General features: G+C 37.9%; 1 protein-coding gene across 1 annotated transcript; it reads right to left on the reverse strand.

Annotated features, from left to right (window-relative positions):
• On the reverse strand, window positions 13,066-13,827 carry LOC107607643. The gene has a single exon (XM_016309574.1). It carries the CDS (start codon window positions 13,825-13,827, stop codon window positions 13,066-13,068), a length of 762 nt encoding a protein of 253 aa, XP_016165060.1.

Consider the following 18,083-nt stretch of genomic DNA (forward strand, 5'->3'; position numbering starts at 1 on the left):
CAAAACTACTTGCTTTGATGGGAGGTATACAGATGCTACTCCCATATGCAGCTGTAATGGGGTTAGCATATGACCCCAGAGTCCTTCTGGACTGTTCATTTCTACTTATGTCCATGAGGGAGAAAAGGGGATTGATATGAATTGCAAATAAATTATATTTTTATTTTTTATTTATTTAATTAAAAGTGACCGAAATTAAAATAGAATAAAATAAAATAAATGGAAAATAAAATAAAATAAGATTTCGAAAAAAAGAAAATAAAATAAAAGCAAATTGAAGACTAAATTATTTAATTAATTAAAAATATTTTGAAATTAGCAATCAAAAAGATATGATTGAAAATTATTTTGAAAAAGATTTGATTGAGAAGATATGATTGAAGAAATTAAAAAGATTTGATTTTTTTTTTTTTGAAAAAGATTTGAAAAGATCAATTTTTGAAATTAGAATTTTGACTTGATTAAAAAGAAAAGATATGATTTTAAAAATCTTTGACTACTTTAATGCTAAATTTCGAAAACTATGAGTAAAATAAGGAAAAGATATTTTTTTATTTTTAAATTTTAATGAGGAAAGAGAAAAACAACAAAACGACACTAAACTTAGAAATTTTAGATCAAAACAAAGAGAACAAACAAGAAAACTTTGAATGTCAAGGTGAACACCAAGAACACTTTGAAGATCAAGATGAACACCAAGAACAAATTTTTGAAAAATTTGTAAGTAAATAAAAGCACAAAAACACACCAAATTTAAAATTTTTAGAAAATAAAACACAAATTTTCGAAAAATTAAAGGAAAACACAAAGAAGACACCAAACTTAGAATTTTTTTTTAAAAATCAAGAAAGAACTAAGGACATGAAATTTTGAAAAATTAAAAGAAAATAAAAGCATGCAATTGACACCAAACTTCAAATATGAAACTAAACTCAAATAAAAGACTCTAAACCAACAAAAATAAAATATTCCTAATCTAAGCAACAAGATAAACCGTCAGTTGTCCAAACTCAAACAATCCCCGGCAACGGTGCCAAAAACTTGGTGCACAAAATTACAATCACTATTTTGCAACTCCGCACAACTAACCAGCAAGTGCACTGGGTCATCCAAGTAATACCTTACGTGAGTAAGGGTCGATCCCACGGAGATTGTCGGCTTGAAGCAAGCTATGGTTATCTTGTAACTCTTAGTCAGGATATCAATAATTCTTAGATTTAATTGTAAAAAGTAAAAGAACATGAAATAAATACTTCTTCTTCATGCACGCAAGGCTCCTTCCATAGCAAGCTTTATGTTGGAAATCAACGTTGTCAATGGCTACTTCCCGTCCTCTTAGTGAAAATGTTCCAAATGCGCTGTCACCGCACGGCTAATCATCTGTCGGTTCCCGATTATGTCGGAATAGGATCCATTGATCCTTTTGCGTCTGTCACTACGCCCAACACTCGCAAGTTTGAAGCTCGTCACAGTCATCCCTTCCCAGATCTTACTCAGAATACCACAGACAAGGTTTAGACGTTCCAGATCTCAAGAATGGCCGCCAATAATTCTAGCTTATACCACGAAGACTCTGATCTGAATCTTGAGGCTAAGAGATATGCATTCAATCTAAGGTAGAACGGAGGTAGTTGTCAGGCACGCGTTCATAGGTGAGAATGATGATGAGTGTCACGGATCATCACATTCATCACGTTGAAGTGCGAATGAATATCTTAGAATAGAAGCAAGCGTGATAGAATGAAAAACAGTAGTAATTGCATTAATTCATGGAGAACAGTAGAGCTCCTCACCCCCAACAATAGGGTTTAGAGACTCATGCCGTAGAGAATACAATATGAAACGTGTAAAGTGTCATGAGGTACAAGATGAATCACTAAAAGTAGTTTTTATAGTAAACTAGTGACCTAGGGTTACAGAAAATGAGTAAGCTAGGGTGTTTAGTGTAAAAATCCACTTCTGGGGCCCACTTGGAGTGTGCTTGGCTGAGCATTGAAGCTTTCATGTGTAGAGACTTTTCTTGGAGTTAAACGCCAGCTTTTGTGTCATTTTGGGCGTTTAACTCCAGCTTTTGTGCCAGTTCTGGAGTTAAACGCCAGAATTCTTGAGCTGACTTGGAACGCCTGTTTGGGCTATCAAATCTCGGGAAAAGTATAAACTATTATATATTGCTGGAAAGCCCAGGATGTCTAATTTCCAACGCAATTGAGAGCGTGCCAATTAGGCTTCTGTAGCTCCAGAAAATCCACTTCGAGTGCAGGGAGGTCAGAATCCAACAACATCTGCAGTCCTTTTTCAGCCTCTGAATTAGATTTTTGCTCAGGTCCCTCAATTTCAGCCAGAAAATATCTGAAATCATAGAAAAACACACAAACTCATAGTGAAGTCCAGAAAAGTGATTTTTATTTAAAAACTAATAAAAACATAATAAAAACTAACTAAAATATACTAAAAACATACTAAAAACAATGCCAAAAAGCGTATAAATTATCCGCTCATCACACTCCTATCTTTGATCTCTAAATCAAACTCTTGCAATAGCAATATCCAACAGATTAACCTTGGTTTAGACTCTTTCTTAGCTAACAAGTATTTCAAAGCCACATGGTCTGAATATACTATAACTTTTGTTCCAAGTAAATAAGCCCGGAATTTATCTAAAGCAAAAACAATGGCTAACAGTTCCTTTTTAGTGGTAGTATAATTAGACTGGGCACCATCTAAAGTTTTAGAAGTATAAGCAATAATGTAAGGATCCTTACCTTCGCGCTGAGCCAGCGCTGCTCCTACCGCATAGTTAGATGCGTCGCACATGATCTCGAACGGCCTAATCCAGTCAGGCCCTCTCACAATAGGAGCTTGGGTCAAGGCAATCTTCAGCTTGTCAAATGCTTCCATGCATTCTTCACTCAAGTCAAACTCTACGTCTTTCTCCAGCAGACAGGAAAGGGGGTAGTGCAACCTTACTGAAGTCCTTGATAAAACACCGATAGAAACCTGCATGATCAAGAAAATAACATACTTCTCTCACAGAGGAGGGATAAGGTAAACCATAAATAACATCAACCTTTGCAGGATCAACAAATATACCAGTATTAGAAACAACATAGCCTAGAACAATACCTTGATTTACCATAAAATGTCATTTTTCAAAATTAAGCACAAGGTTTGAACTAGCACATCTTTCTGATATTCTAGCAAGATTATCCAAACAAAGGTCAAAGGAATCACCATAGACACTAAAGTCATCCATAAAAACTTCCATATAATGCTAAAAAAGATCTGAGAAGATACTCATCATGCGCTTTTGAAACGTAGCCAGTGCATTACATAAACCAAAAGGCATTCTTTTATATGCATACGTTCCAAAGGGTCATGTAAAAGTTGTTTTCTCCTGATCTTCTGAAGCAATATGGATCTGAAAATAACCAGTATAACCTTCTAGAAAATAATAGTGTGATTTACCTGACAGGTGATCAAGCATTTGATCGATGAAAGGTAGTGGATAGTGATCCTTGCGAGTGGCCAAGTTCAAGCGCCTATAGTCGATGCACACTCTCCAGGAATTCTGCACCCTTGTAGCCATGAGTTCTCCATTTTCATTCTTCACTATCATGACGCCGGACTTCTTCGGAACCACTTGAACTAGACTAACCCACTCATTATCCGAGATTGGATAGATAATGTCAGCTTCAAGCAGTCAGGTCACTTCCTTTTTTACAACTTCTAGAATTGTGGGGTTCAGCCGCCTTTGAGGTTGAGGGATAGGCTTGGCTCCCTCCTCTAGAAAAATATGGTGCTCACAAACTTGAGGGCTTATACCAACTATATTTGCCAAACTCCACCCAATAGCTTTCTTATTTCTTCTCAGTACATTAAGCAGTCGCTCTTCTTGTTGGGAAGTAAGCTCCTTTGCGATGATCACTGGGAGCTTCTGATTTTCTTCATGATAAGTGATGCATTTGCATCTGTGCTATATTAGCTAGTTAGTTTAAGTAGTTTTAGCTTAATTTCATTCACTTTCTTTGAAATAAACAAGCATTTGTGTGAGTTTTCTCTCCATGCATTCATGAACCAAGAACTAGGTGTAATTTGGCCATATTTGCGCAAAGAATTCAAGAAGTTGACAAATGAATTAGTATGAATGAATCTCTTGAAAATTGTTGCATAGAATGGCAAAACTTTGAAGCAAATTCTTTGGTTAATGATAGGTGATGAAACAAGAAGGCATTGAAGTAAGAATGAAGCAAGCAAGTGGCTAACAACTCCTTCAAGAAAAGCAATATGCACGATGCTAACTTGGGATTCAAGTTGGCAACGCCAATGAAGCCCCACTTGAGGAAGAGCACAAGCAACTTTGCAAGAAAGTGGTTTCCTATGAAGACTATGCACGTTGCTAACTTGGAGTTACATTGGAGTGTTTGGCAACAACTCAAGAAGCAAGTTGGGCAAGAAGAAGAGTAAATGTTGGCGTTGCCAACTTGGAGAAAGGGTGAGTTGTTGAAGGCAACGCCAAGCACCCTGGAGAGCAAATGTTGGCGTTGCCAACTTGGAGAAAGGAGTGAGTGTTTAATGGCAACGCAGGCAAGCAAGGAGCTGAGCCAAGGAGAAGGTCGAGGGCATTGCCAACGCCAGAAACAAGGGACGTGTTCCTTGGCAATGCACACAAGCAAGGCTTGGCCCAGGAGGAAGAGGAGCTGGCGTTGCCAACGCCAGGAACCATAGGCGTTATCCAAGGCAACGGCAAGCAACAAGAATGGAGCCTTGAAGAGTAGTCGAGCACGTTGCCAACTCCAGGGAGAGCTAGAGTGTTTGGTGACAATGCCCAAGCATGGAGGATGTCCAAGAAAAGGAAGCTGGCGTTGCCAACTTGGAATATAGGGGCGTTACCCACAACAACTCCAACAAGGCAGCCTGACCTTACCTCCTTCAATGGAGTATATCTTGAGTTACAAAACTCCAAATGAGGTGATTCCAACGGCATTTGAAAGTAGACATCCAGAGATTTCCAACCATATATCATAGTATGGGGTTGGAATTCATTTTGAAGCTTCAAAAGCTGGCGTTACCAACGCTGGAAACAAGGGCGTTTTCACCAAAAACGTGTGCGATTTTGGCAGCCTGACCCTGTCTCCTTCAAACGAGCATAACTTGAGCTACAGATATCCAAATTGAGTGATTCTAGTTGCGTTGGAAAGCTGACATTTAGAGCTTTCCAACCATATATAATAGCCTATAGTGAAGCATGAAATGGAAGCTCGAATCAGAGTCATCTTTAGGCCCCAAAAACAAGAAAATGAGGTTGGAATTGGAGGAAGCTAGAAAGCACCCTGGAGAGGAGCACGAGCACGTTGGCAACGTGCTAACAAGGAGGCGTGTTTGAGGACAACGCCAGCCCATTGTTGCTGCCTTGGGAGGCTTGGCACGTTGCAACTTGGGAAGAAGGGGGCGTTTTTAGCAACAACTTGGCAGCTTGACCTTACCTTCTTTGAGGAAGCATAACTTGAGCTAGAAAAATCCAATTGAGATAATTCCAAGTGCATTAGAAAGAAGACACTCTGAGCTTTCCAATGATGTATGATAGTATATATTGAAGCAGAGGATTGACACTCAAATTCTGGGCAACATTAGGCATGAGAGAAGAGTCAAGAAGAAGAAGAGCAAGTTGTTAGCAACAACTTGGGCCAACAACGCCCAAGTCTCAAAGCTCACTCCCAGGAAAACCACATGCACGTTGCCAACGTGCATTAAGCCTGGAGTTATTGCCAACAACGCCCCTCAATGGGCCAGAATTGATGACAACTTGCTCTGCTTCCTCTGTTCCTCACAAAGGCCAGCAACTTCTTCCATTGAGCCAAGAATTCAACAATGAGAAAGCCCACATTGCTAGCCCAAATTGAAGATCTCTGAAGAAGTTTTAGGAGTAGTATAAATAGAGAAAAGTTTGGTACTTAGAAGGACTCTTTTTACACTCCTTTTTGCTTGTAACTTGTTTTGAGATTTTTGGACACTTAGACATTTTCTCACCGGTTTTCTATTTTGTTTTTCTTGCAACTTTGAATTACGGTTTTAAGATCTTCTTCTTCTTCATCTTCTTCATTCTTCTCTACTCAATTCTCATGTTTACTTTTGCATTTGTTGTTGTATTTAGAGCTATGATTCACTAAACCCCATTTTCATTAGGGGGAGGAGCTCTGTTTATTGGATTGAATTGATAACTCTTCTTCTCCTTCTTAATTCAAGTGGTTGATCTAAGAGGAGACTCTTGTTCTTTAAAGATTCAATCACCATCAAGAGAGGGATTAATCTATGTGATTAATGATCTCTCTATCATTACTTCTCATCTCTTTTGCTCTTTAGTTGTTTTGAATACCCATTACCCAATCCCCTTTTATCTTCTTGCAATTTATCATTCTTACCATTTACATTCTGTTTATCTAATTCTTGCAATTTACTCTTCTGCTCTTTATAATTCTGCAATCTTTACTTTCTTGCAAGCTATCTTTAATGTCATTTAAGTTTCTTGTATTTTAAATTTCAGTTATCTACTTTCATTGTTCGTCTTTATTATAGTTCTTTAAATTCTTTGTTATTTAACTTTCCGCAATTACATTCAAAAATCAAATCTCATGAATTCAAAACCATGTTTGCTTGACTAAATCTACCATTTAACTAAAGTTTCTTAATCTAACAATCTCCGTGGGATCGACCTCACTCTTAGTGAGTTTTATTACTTGATACGACCCGGTATACTTGCCGGTAATTACGTGAAATTAATTTTTTACGTATCAAGTTTTTGGCGCCGTTGCCGAGGATTGGCAAAGATTAACAATGATTAAGTGAATTGAAGATCTAGATCTAGCACTTTTTATTTTTTTTCTTTAACTTTTAACTAACACACTAACTGTTTGAATTTTTGCTTAAGCCAACTAACATTTCACTTCAGCCATGGATTGAAGTGTTATTGCCTTTCTGGCGTTGTGTGATTCTTATGCTTTGGTTGTATGTCAGGTACAAGGAGAATTATACCCACCTTTTGTGAACAAGACGAAAGAACCCTCAGAAGATTAAGAAGAGCTGAAAGAGGGAAAAACATAATTGGTGAGGGGGATTCAGAAGGAGAAGACCAAGTCATGGAGGGCAATTCACATAACCATGCTGAGGGAGTTGCCAACAATAACAACCCAGAGGGAGTTGCCAACAATAACAACCCACCTCAAAGAAGAGTTCTAGCTTCTTACACTCTCCCAAATCCAAGACACTGTGGGAGCAGTATACTCGCTCCCAATGTTCATGCAAACAACTTTGAATTGAAGCCTCAGCTCATCACTCTCGTGCAAAACAACTGTTCCTATGGAGGAGGTCCACTTGAGGATCCAAATCAACACCTATCTGTATTCCTAAGAATTTGTGAAACTGTCAAGACAAATGGTGTGCACCCAGATGTTTACAAGCTGCTATTGTTCCCATTTTCTTTGAGGGATAAGGCATTTCAATGGCTAGAGACATTCCCCAAGGAAAGTATCAACACTTGGGATGATCTGGTGAATAAATTCCTATCCAAGTTTTATCCACCTCAGAGGATCATCAGGTTAAAAATAGAGGTGCAAACATTCACTCAAATGGATGGGGAATCATTGTATGAAGCATGGGAAAGATACAAAGCCCTGATTAGAAAATGTCCACCTGAGATGTTCACTGAATGGGATAAACTTCAAAATTTCTATGAAGGGTTGACTGAAAAATCTCAAGAGTCTTTGGATTACTCTGCAGGAGGCTCGCTACAATTGATGAATACAGCCGAAGAAGGTCAGAATCTCATAGACATGGTGACAAATAACCAATACTTCTTTGCTCATCAGAGGCAATGCCAACCTATTCAAAAGAAGGGTGTATTGGAACTAGAAGGAATAGACACAATCTTGGCACAAAACAAGTTGATGCACCAGCAACTCCAGCAACAAATGGAAATGATGGCTAAGAGAATAGATGGCCTCCAACTAGCTTCAGTGAGCACAACAAATCATTCAATTAAATGGGGTCAAAATGAAGTGAGCAATGTTGAGCAGCAACAAGAACAGGTTCAATATATGCATAATACCTCAAATCCCTCTCAAAATGATTTCCATGGTGACACATACAACTCATCTTGGAGGAATCACCCCAACCTAAGATGGGGTGACAATCAAAATTCATGGCAGAGAAACCACAATTTCAACAACTCCCGCAACACAAACAACCAAAATCATTCACCCAGTAACACTAACCAATACAAAAACTCACAAAACACATATCATCCACCTCATAACAACTCACAAACTCACCAAAATAACTTTTCCACACTTCCATTCAACTCACAAAATAACCACCTCGATGCTCCAAACAACCTCCACCAGCAACCATCACCTACCATACAACCGCATCCAGACTCTCAGAGGATCTCTAACTTAGAGATGTTAATGGAGAAACTCATCAAGACTCAAGAGATGGCAAGACAAGATCAAGCCCTGACACTCAAAAACCAAGATGCATCTATGAAAAATCTTGAAAGACAAGTGGGACAAATGGCCAAACATATCACAGAGATAGGTGAGAAGCGAGCACTCCCTAGTACCACTGAAGACAACCCAAGGGACACAGGAAAAGCCATAAAATGGGAGGAGTGTAAAGCAATCACCCTGAGAAGTGGTAAGAAGGTGGAGACAGAAGCCATCACTTAGGAAGAGCACAACAAAGAAGGCTTGAAAGAAGAGGTGAAGGAGCAAAAGCATGAGCAAGAAACCTCTACACAAAGTGATAAGTCAACTAAGAAAGAGGCAGTGAGAGCATATCAACCAATGCTACCATATCCTCAAAGATTCAAGGGAGAGAACAAAGAGAAGCAATACTCCAAATTTCTGGAGATATTCAAGACACTGCACATCAATATCCCCTTCATAGAAGCACTTGAACAAATGCCATTGTATGCAAAGTTCATGAAGGAATTGTTAACAAAGAAAAGATCCTTGAAGGAGGGACAAATGGTTGTAATGACCACGGAGTGTAGTGCCATTATCCAGAAAGGATTACCAAGGAAGAGGAAGGACCCAGGGAGCTTTCATATCCCCTGCACCATAGGCAACATGACAATTGAGAAAGCATTTTGTGATCTTGGTGCAAGCATCAACTTAATGCCTTTATCCCTGATAAGGAAGCTTCAGATTCATGAATTGAGACCCACAAAAATAGCCCTTCAAATGGCAGACAAATCCATTCAGCAAGCACTTGGTGTTGTGGAGAATGTATTGGTAAAGGTGGACAAATTTTTCCTCCCAGCTGACTTCGTCATCCTAGATATAGAGGAAGATGACAACACTCCCATTATCCTAGGGAGACCTTTCTTAGCTACTGCCAGGGCATTGATAGATGTTAAGGAATCGAGAAGGAACTACAACCAAAGCCTCCATATGAGATTCTTAGCAAGAACCTTCCAAATATTGAGACCCCAAAACATGAACCACCTCCTGGAAAATAAAAGAATCCCAAAAAGAAAGTGCCAAGAGGGTGGAGAAACAAAAAAATTTCCACTAAAGGCTTCATACTAGGGGATAAAGTGATGCTAACTTACCAACCAATGGAAACATCTCCACACTTTTCTGGATATTACACAGTGAACAAAATCCTATCACTTGAACATGTGGAAATCATCAAGAAGGATACTGGAAGGAAGCTCACGGTGAGAGGGGAAGGATTAAGGCACTATGATCATCACCCTCCCTAAAGAAGGACAACCGTCAAGCTAATGACGATAAAAGAGCGCTTGTTGGGAGGCAACCCAACCTTAGGTAACTATTTTTTTATACTCTTCTCAGAATAAATGGTTAGTTCAACTTCTATGTATTGTAAGGAATTAAGTTTGGTGTTCCACACCAATGTGATTGTATCAACAAAAAAAAAAAATTTAAGGGTGAATGCATGGTACTAAGTTTGGTGTTCCACCAACATTCATGAAAAACAAAGTAACCCTTGAGACAATTATGAATAATCACAAATCCCAAACAAGCATAGAAATTGACTAAGCCTGCAATTTCATTTGTTTACCTTTTAGTCCTGCATTTTATTTACTCATAGACTTAAAGCACATGATGTATTATGCATGCATGAAAGAAGCGTTCTGTGTTAGCATATAGAAGTAGGCAAGGAACTAAGTTTGGTGTTCCCACACTAACTTAAGTTCAAGAACTCACAAGCATAATTGCATGCTAACCATTTCTCAAGTGCTTGGGGACAAGCAACTTTCAAAGTTTATTATAGGCAGTCACTTCAATCTTGGGAAGGATTAAGCATCGTCAACCAAAGAGACAAAGAGGGATGTAAAGACCAACAATGATGATGATAAGGAGTAAAGCAAGTGAACTCCAAAAGGTTGTATTGTTAAGTGATTGTCTTGTACTTAAAACTGTTATGATTGAAAGTGATATTGTACCCCTGTTTATCTGCTTAGTATGACTTCTTTGTAGTTCAATAACTAAGACGTTTGATATATCATAACACCATACTCTTGAAATTGCTTGCACTCAATATCTATAAGAATGAAAACAGAGAACATTTCTTTGAAAAAGAATGATTGAGGAATCAAAAATTTGTTTTGAGGCAAGCAAAAGATTAAGAGTTGTGTCAAAGAGAGAGGCTTGAGCAAGTAAATCCTAAGGGGTGCTTCAACACCTAATACCTTTAAACCAACTGGTTTAGGAGTATTGATTGAAAGCTTATCTAAAGAGCCGCTTTGAGACATGACACTTAGAGTCAAGGCCAAGACACAAAAACTATAAGACTGCTTCAAGGTGATTACCCATAGAGAGATTTCCATGATATCATTTGAATAGCAAGAAGAAGAGTAAATGTTGGCGTTGCCAACTTGGAGAAAGGAGTGAGTGTTTGATGGCAACGCAGGCAAGCAAGGAGCTGAGCCAAGGAGAAGGTCGAGGGCGTTGCCAACGCCAGAAACAAGGGACGTGTTCCTTGGCAACGCACACAAGCAAGGCTTGGCCTAGGAGGAAGAGGAGCTGGCGTTGCCAACGCCAGGAACCATAGGCGTTATCCAAGGCAACGCCAAGCAACAAGAATGGAGCCTTGAAGAGTAGTCGAGCACGTTGCCAACTCCAGGGAGAGCTAGAGTGTTTGGTGACAACGCCCAAGAAAAGGAAGCTGGCGTTGCCAACATGGAATATAGGGGCGTTACCCACAACAACTCCAACAAGGCAGCCTGACCTTACCTCCTTCAATGGAGTATATCTTGAGCTAAAAAACTCCAAATGAGGTGATTCCAACGGCATTTGAAAGTAGACATTCAGAGCTTTCCAACCATATATCATAGTATGGGGTTGGCATTCATTTTGAAGCTTCAAAAGCTGGCGTTACCAACGCTGGCAACAAGGGCGTTTTCACCAAAAACGTGTGCGATTTTGGCAGCCTGACCCTGTCTCCTTCAAACGAGCATAACTTGAGCTACAGATATCCAAATTGAGGGATTCTAGTTGCGTTGGAAAGCTGACATTCAGAGCTTTCCAACCATATATAATAGTCTATAGTGAAGCATGAAATGGAAGCTCGAATCAGAGTCATCTTTAGGCCCCAAAAATAAGAAAATGAGGTTGGAATTGGAGGAAGCTAGAAAGCACCCTGGAGAGGAGCACGAGCACGTTGGCAACGTGCTAACAAGGAGGCGTGTTTGAGGACAACGCCAGCCCATTGTTGCTGCCTTGGGAGGCTTGGCACGTTGCCAACTTGGGAAGAAGGGGGCGTTTTTAATAACAACTTGGCAGCTTGACCTTACCTTCTTTGAGGAAGCATAACTTGAGCTAGAAAAATTCAATTGAGATAATTCCAAGTGCATTAGAAAGAAGACACTCTGAGCTTTCCAATGATGTATGATAGTACATATTGAAGCAAAGGATTGACACTCAAATTCTGGGCAACATTAGGCATGAGAGAAGAGTCAAGAAGAAGAAGAGCAAGTTGTTAGCAACAACTTGGGCCAACAACGCCCAAGTCTCAAAGCTCACTCCCAGGAAAACAACATGCATGCTGCCAACGTGCATTAAGCCTGGAGTTATTGCCAACAACGCCCCTCAATGGGCCAGAATTGATGACAACTTGCTCTGCTTCCTCTGTTCCTCACAAAGGCCAGCAACTTCTTCCATTGAGCCAAGAATTCAACAATGAGAAAGCCCACATTGCTAGCCCAAATTAAAGATCTCTGAAGAAGTTTTAGGAGTAGTATAAATAGAGAAAAGTTTGGTACTTAGAAGGACTCTTTTTACACTACTTTTTGCTTGTAACTTGTTTTGAGATTTTTGGACACTTAGACATTTTCTCACCAGTTTTCTATTTTGTTTTTCTTGCAACTTTGAATTACGGTTTTAAGATCTTCTTCTTCTTCATCTTCTTCATTCTTCTCTACTCAATTCTCATGTTTACTTTTTCATTTGTTGTTGAATTTAGAGCTATGATTCACTAAACCCCATTTTCATTAGGGGGAGGAGCTCTGTTTATTGGATTGAATTGATAACTCTTCTTCTCCTTCTTAATTCAAGTGGTTGATCTAAGAGGAGACTCTTATTCTTCAAAGATTCAATCACCATCAAGAGAGGGATTAATCTATGTGATACCCATTACCCAATCCCCTTTTATCTTCTTGCAATTTATCATTCTTACCATTTACATTCTGTTTATCTAATTCTTGCAATTTACTCTTCTGCTCTTTATAATTCCGCAATCTTTACTTTCTTGCAAGGTATCTTTAATGTCATTTAAGTTTCTTGCATTTCAAATTTCAGTTATCTACTTTCATTGTTCGTCTTTATTATAGTTCTTTAAATTCTTTGTTATTTAACTTTCCGCAATTACATTCAAAAATCAAATCTCATGAATTCAAAACCATGTTTGCTTGACTAAATCTACCATTTAACTAAAGTTGCTTAATCTAACAATCTCCGTGGGATCGACCTCACTCTTAGTGAGTTTTATTACTTGATACGACCCGGTATACTTGCCAGTAATTACGTGAAATTAATTTTTTACGTATCAATAAGCATATTTTAGGTGAGGTGGAATGGGCTTCAACTCTATGTTCAGCTCATGGCGTGGCACTTGATCATCTGGAACCATTGGAGGTGGCAATGTGTCTTTAGTATACTCATGGGGCTTCCCCACACTTGAACCCTTCACCATGTTCTTCTCATCAACTGTCTCTTGGTGAATTTCAGCCACAGTTTCATAAAAAATATCACACTGGAAGATAGAGTGGTCTTCCAGTAGATACTTCATAGCTTCATCAAGGTTAAAACTCATTGCTCTTCCATCAATCTCAAAGGAGTAGGTACCCGAGAAGGCATCCAATTTAAACCGAGAGGTCTTCAAGAACGGCCTTCCAAGCAAGATAGATGACGGTCTTCCTGAGTCATTAGGGGGCATCTCAAGAATGTAGAAATCAATAGGAAAAATCAACCCATTAATGGTCACCAAGACGACTTTCGCAATTCCAACTACTGAGATTATGCTCTTATCTGCCAAAACAAATTGGGCTGCCGACCTTCTCAATGGTGGAAGCTTCAAAGCATCATAAATAGATAATGGCATAATACTGACACATGCACCTAAGTCACACATGCAATCAACAAACTGTACACCACCAATAGTGCATGTAACCATACATGGACCGGGATCACCATATTTCTCCGGTATAGCACCCATCAAAGCAGAAATCGAGCTACCCAAAGAAATAGTTTCTAAGTCATGAATCTTCTCCTTATTCATGCACAAATCCTTTATAAACTTAGCATACATAGGAACTTGATGAATAGCATCAAAAAGGGGAATAGTTACTGATGAGCGGATATTTTATACACTTTTTGACATCATTTTCATATAGTTTTTAGTAGTTTTATTTAGTTTTTATTAAGTTTTTACAGGTTTTTGTGTTAAATTAAAATTTTTGGATTCTACTATGAGTTTTTGTGTTTTTGGGCAATTTCAGGTATTTTTTGGCTGAAATTGAGGAGCTGGAGCAGAAGTCTGATTCAGAGAGAGAGAAAGCACTGCAGATGCTATCTGAATCTGACCTGCCTGCATTCGCAAGAGCTTTTCTGGAGCTACCGACGTCCAAATTGAATGCTCTCAATGGCTATGGAAAGCTAACTTCTAGATCTTTCCAAAAATATATAATAGTCCATTCTTTATTTTGGATTAGAAGGCACAAAACTAGCATTCAACGCCAGCCTCCTGCTCCCTTCCAGGTGTCCAGCACCCAAAGAGCAGAGCCCAGCGTCCAAAGGCCAAAAGAGGACCCCCTAGCTGGCGTTCCACGCCCAAGGAGCCTCATAGCACGTGGATCTCATCAAAGCTCAGCCCAAACACTCACCAAGTGAGCCCTAGAAGTGGATTTTAGCACTAAATAAACTGTTTTACCCTTACTAGTCATCTGTTTTGTTTTAAAGTGTATTTTACATGATTTTGAGAGACATCATACACCAACCAGCCCTATTTTCATTTTCACCATTGTATTTTACTTTCAGTATGAGTTTCTAAACCTCCTAGGTTGAGGGGAGGAGCCTTGATGAGTCCTATGAATTAATAAATGTATTACTGTTTCTCATGGATTAGTGTTTGATTAATTCAAAGATGTATATTCGTTCTTCATCAATATGAATGTGTTGAACTGGCATAAGGTTATCACATTCTACATGAGTTCAGAGTGCGTCTTTCATCGGACAATGATGAACCACCAGCTTGAATACACGTCTCTCAGACGGCTAATACACGACTTCATTGGAGACTTCTCGAGACATTAGTTCAGCCGATTTATGGGGAGATTAGGGTCTCTGTGGTAGAGGCTAGAATCCTAAGAAGCTTCACCCTCAATTAGAATGGAACCGCACTAAACCTGGGGTTCAGATCTGGAGGAGTATTGGCAGCTGCTCAAACCAGTGTCAATCACATACAACTTGCCATTGAAGAAATCACACACAAGCAAAGGAAGCAGTAATACCAGAGTTAATTTAGAAAGACAAAGCAACTCCAACTCTCAACTCTATTCCTTTTACTTAATCCAATTGGTCTTACACCTTTCGGACATTATTCTTACAACTTTATTCATATTCCTATCCTTAAACTTTATTACAATTCGGTATTCCTTTTACAATCAACAACCTTCTGATTGCTTGACTAAGACCTGCAGAATAACCATAGATTATTTCAAGCCACAATCCTCGTGGGATCGACCCTGACTCACTCAGGTATTACTTGGACGACCTAGTGTACTTGCTGGTACACTAGTACGAAGGTGTGGGGATTTGTGCTACCAAGTTTTTGGTGCCATTGCCGGGGATTGTTGAGTTTGGACAAATGAAGGATTGTCTTGCTCCCTAGATCAGGTAATTTTTAATTTTGTTAGCTTTTCTACTTTTTGCTTCTTCTCAATTTTTCGAAAAATTTTAAAATTCTTTTTCAAAAATATTTTTCTTTTCTTTGTTCAATTTATGTTCTTGTTGAGTCTCTGATTTTTGTAAGAGTATAACTTTGATTTGAGTCTTTCAATTTTTGTTTTCTTCTTCCTTAAATTTTCAAAAACTTTAAAACTCTTTTTTAAAATATTTGTCTTTTCTCTGTTTGAGTCTTTGTGTTCGTGGTTTGAGTCGTTGAGTCTTTTATTTTTTATTTTCTTCTTTTATAATTTTCGAAAATCATAAAAACCTTTTCAAAAATATTTTTATTTTCTTTATTTAATTTTTGTTCTTTGTTTGAGTCTTATGTTCTTGTTTTTGTTGAATTTTTTGTGTTCTTGGAGTCTTTTTTTCTAATAATTTCCAAAAATAATTTTTCTTTGGTTAAATCTTGTTCAAATTTTTAAGTCTGGTGTTTTCTTTTTATTTTTCTTTCAATTTTTGAAAATCCTTGTTTAGTTTTCTAAAGATTTTAAGTTTGGTGTTCTTTATGTGTTATTGTGTTCTTTAAATTTCTTTGAGTCTTGTTCTTCGTGTTCTTGTTAGTCTTCAGAGTGTTCTTGTGTTTTATATGTGTTTTGATCTTAAAATTTTTAAGTTTGGTGTCCAATTTTGTTTTCCCTCCAAATTTTCGAAAATTTGGGTACACTAGATCTAAAAATTTTAAGTCTGGTTTCTTTTACTTGTTTTTCTCATTCCTCATTAATTTCAAAAACAAAAAATATCTTTTCTAACCAACTTTTAACTTAATTTTCGAAATTTCTTTTAAAAATTCAGATTTTTATTTTTAAATTTTTATCTTATCATATCTTAGTTGTCAAGTTTTCAAAAATTAAATCTTTTCAAAATTAAAAATCTTATCTTTTTCAAAAATCATATCTTTTTCAAAATTCTTATCTTATCTTATTTCAAATTTAAAATTTTAACTTTCAAAATTCAAAAATTTAAAATTTCAAAATCTAAAATTTCAAATTTCAAATTTCAAATCTTTTTCAAAATTTAAATTTCAAATTTCAAAATTCAAAATTCAAATTTTCAATTTTCAAATTTCATTTTCAAATTCAAATTTCAAAATTCTAATTTTTTATTTTTTCAAATTTCAAATCTTAAATTCAAATCTCTTTTAAATTAATTATATATCTTCTCTCTCTTCTTTTTCAAAACTACCTAACTAACTCTTCTCTCTCTAGTTTTTGAAAATTCTTTTCTTCTTCTCTTTCTTCCTTTTTTAGAATTAAATTTTTTTAATTAATTAATTTTAATTTTTGTTTAATTAAAAAAATAAATAAATAAATAAATATTTTAATTATTGTTTATCCTCTCTACTTCTATCTCTTCTTATACTCCTTCTATCTTCTACCTATCTTAATCATGAACCCAAGTGGGAATGAAGAGTTCAAGAGAAGACTGGGATCTTATACAAATCCCTCTGCTGACTTCTATGAAAGAAGTATCAGCATACCTCATATCAGAGCTAGTAGCTTTGAAGTGAACCCTCAGCTTATTACGCTAGTGTAGCAAAACTGCCAGTATTCTGGGCTTCCTCAAGAGGAACCTAAAGAATTCCTGGCAGATTTCTTAAAGATTGCTAACACAATACACAGTGAGGGAGTAGACCAAGATGTCTATAGATTATTGCTTTTTCCTTTTGCAATAAAAGACCAAGCAAAAAGGTGGTTGCATAACCAGCCTAAAGCTAGTTTAAAAACTTGGAAACAGTTAGTGGACAAGTTTTTAAACCAATACTTTCCCCCAAGAAAGATGAACCAACTGAGACTGGACATCCAAGGCTTCAAACAAGGAGATGGTGAATCTCTTTATGATGCCTGGGAGATGTATAAGAGGACGCTATGAAAATGTCTCACTGAAATATTTTCAAAATGGATACAGTTAGACATCTTCTACTATGGGTTTTCAGAATGGTGGTTCCATGCACATGAGAAAAACCATTGGAGATGTTCGAGAGCTTATTGAGACAGTTGCCATTAATCAGCATCTGTACTAATCTCCTGAGACTTCTATAAAAGGAGAGGTTAAGGCAGTAGTTGTTGAACCTAACCCTCCAAAGCAGGATGGCCCATTGACTCAACAACTGTAAGTCCTTGCCCAACAAATGCTGGAACTACAAGAGGCTCTGCGAGAAACTCAGGCTTCTAACAGAAATGTAGAGGCCTAGTTGAGTCAAATAAGGCAGCAGTTATCTAAGCAGATAACAGATGAATGCAAGCCATTAGACTGAGGAGTGGGAAAACCTTAAGCTCCCAACCTCAGCCTAATAAGAACGAAAAGCCCATAGAGGATAACCAGATCTCTGCACAATATAGTTCTGGGCGTTCAACCACCCAGAGAGGTATCCCTTTTGGCGTTGAACGCCATGAATGGGCAGAGACTGGGCGTTCAAACGCCCAAAGAGGTATCCCTCTTAGTGTTGAATGCCAGGAAAGGGCAGAGAGTGGGCGTTTAAATGCCCAAGGGGGCAGCAGCCTGGGCGTTGAACGCCCATGCAAAGGAGGTCAGTCATAGACTAATAATAACCCTCCAAAGCAAGCTAGTAACCCCCCTTCCAACTCACATGGCATTCGGCCTTCATCAACCAAGGTT

This window comes from Arachis ipaensis, chromosome B01 (genome assembly GCF_000816755.2).
Source record: "Arachis ipaensis cultivar K30076 chromosome B01, Araip1.1, whole genome shotgun sequence".
Taxonomy (NCBI): Eukaryota; Viridiplantae; Streptophyta; class Magnoliopsida; order Fabales; family Fabaceae; genus Arachis; species Arachis ipaensis.

Bases quoted from the DNA above. Each gene is read 5' to 3' on its own strand.
- LOC107607643 (XM_016309574.1), bottom strand. From the start codon at position 13,827: ATGTATGCTAAGTTTATAAAGGATTTGTGCATGAATAAGGAGAAGATT.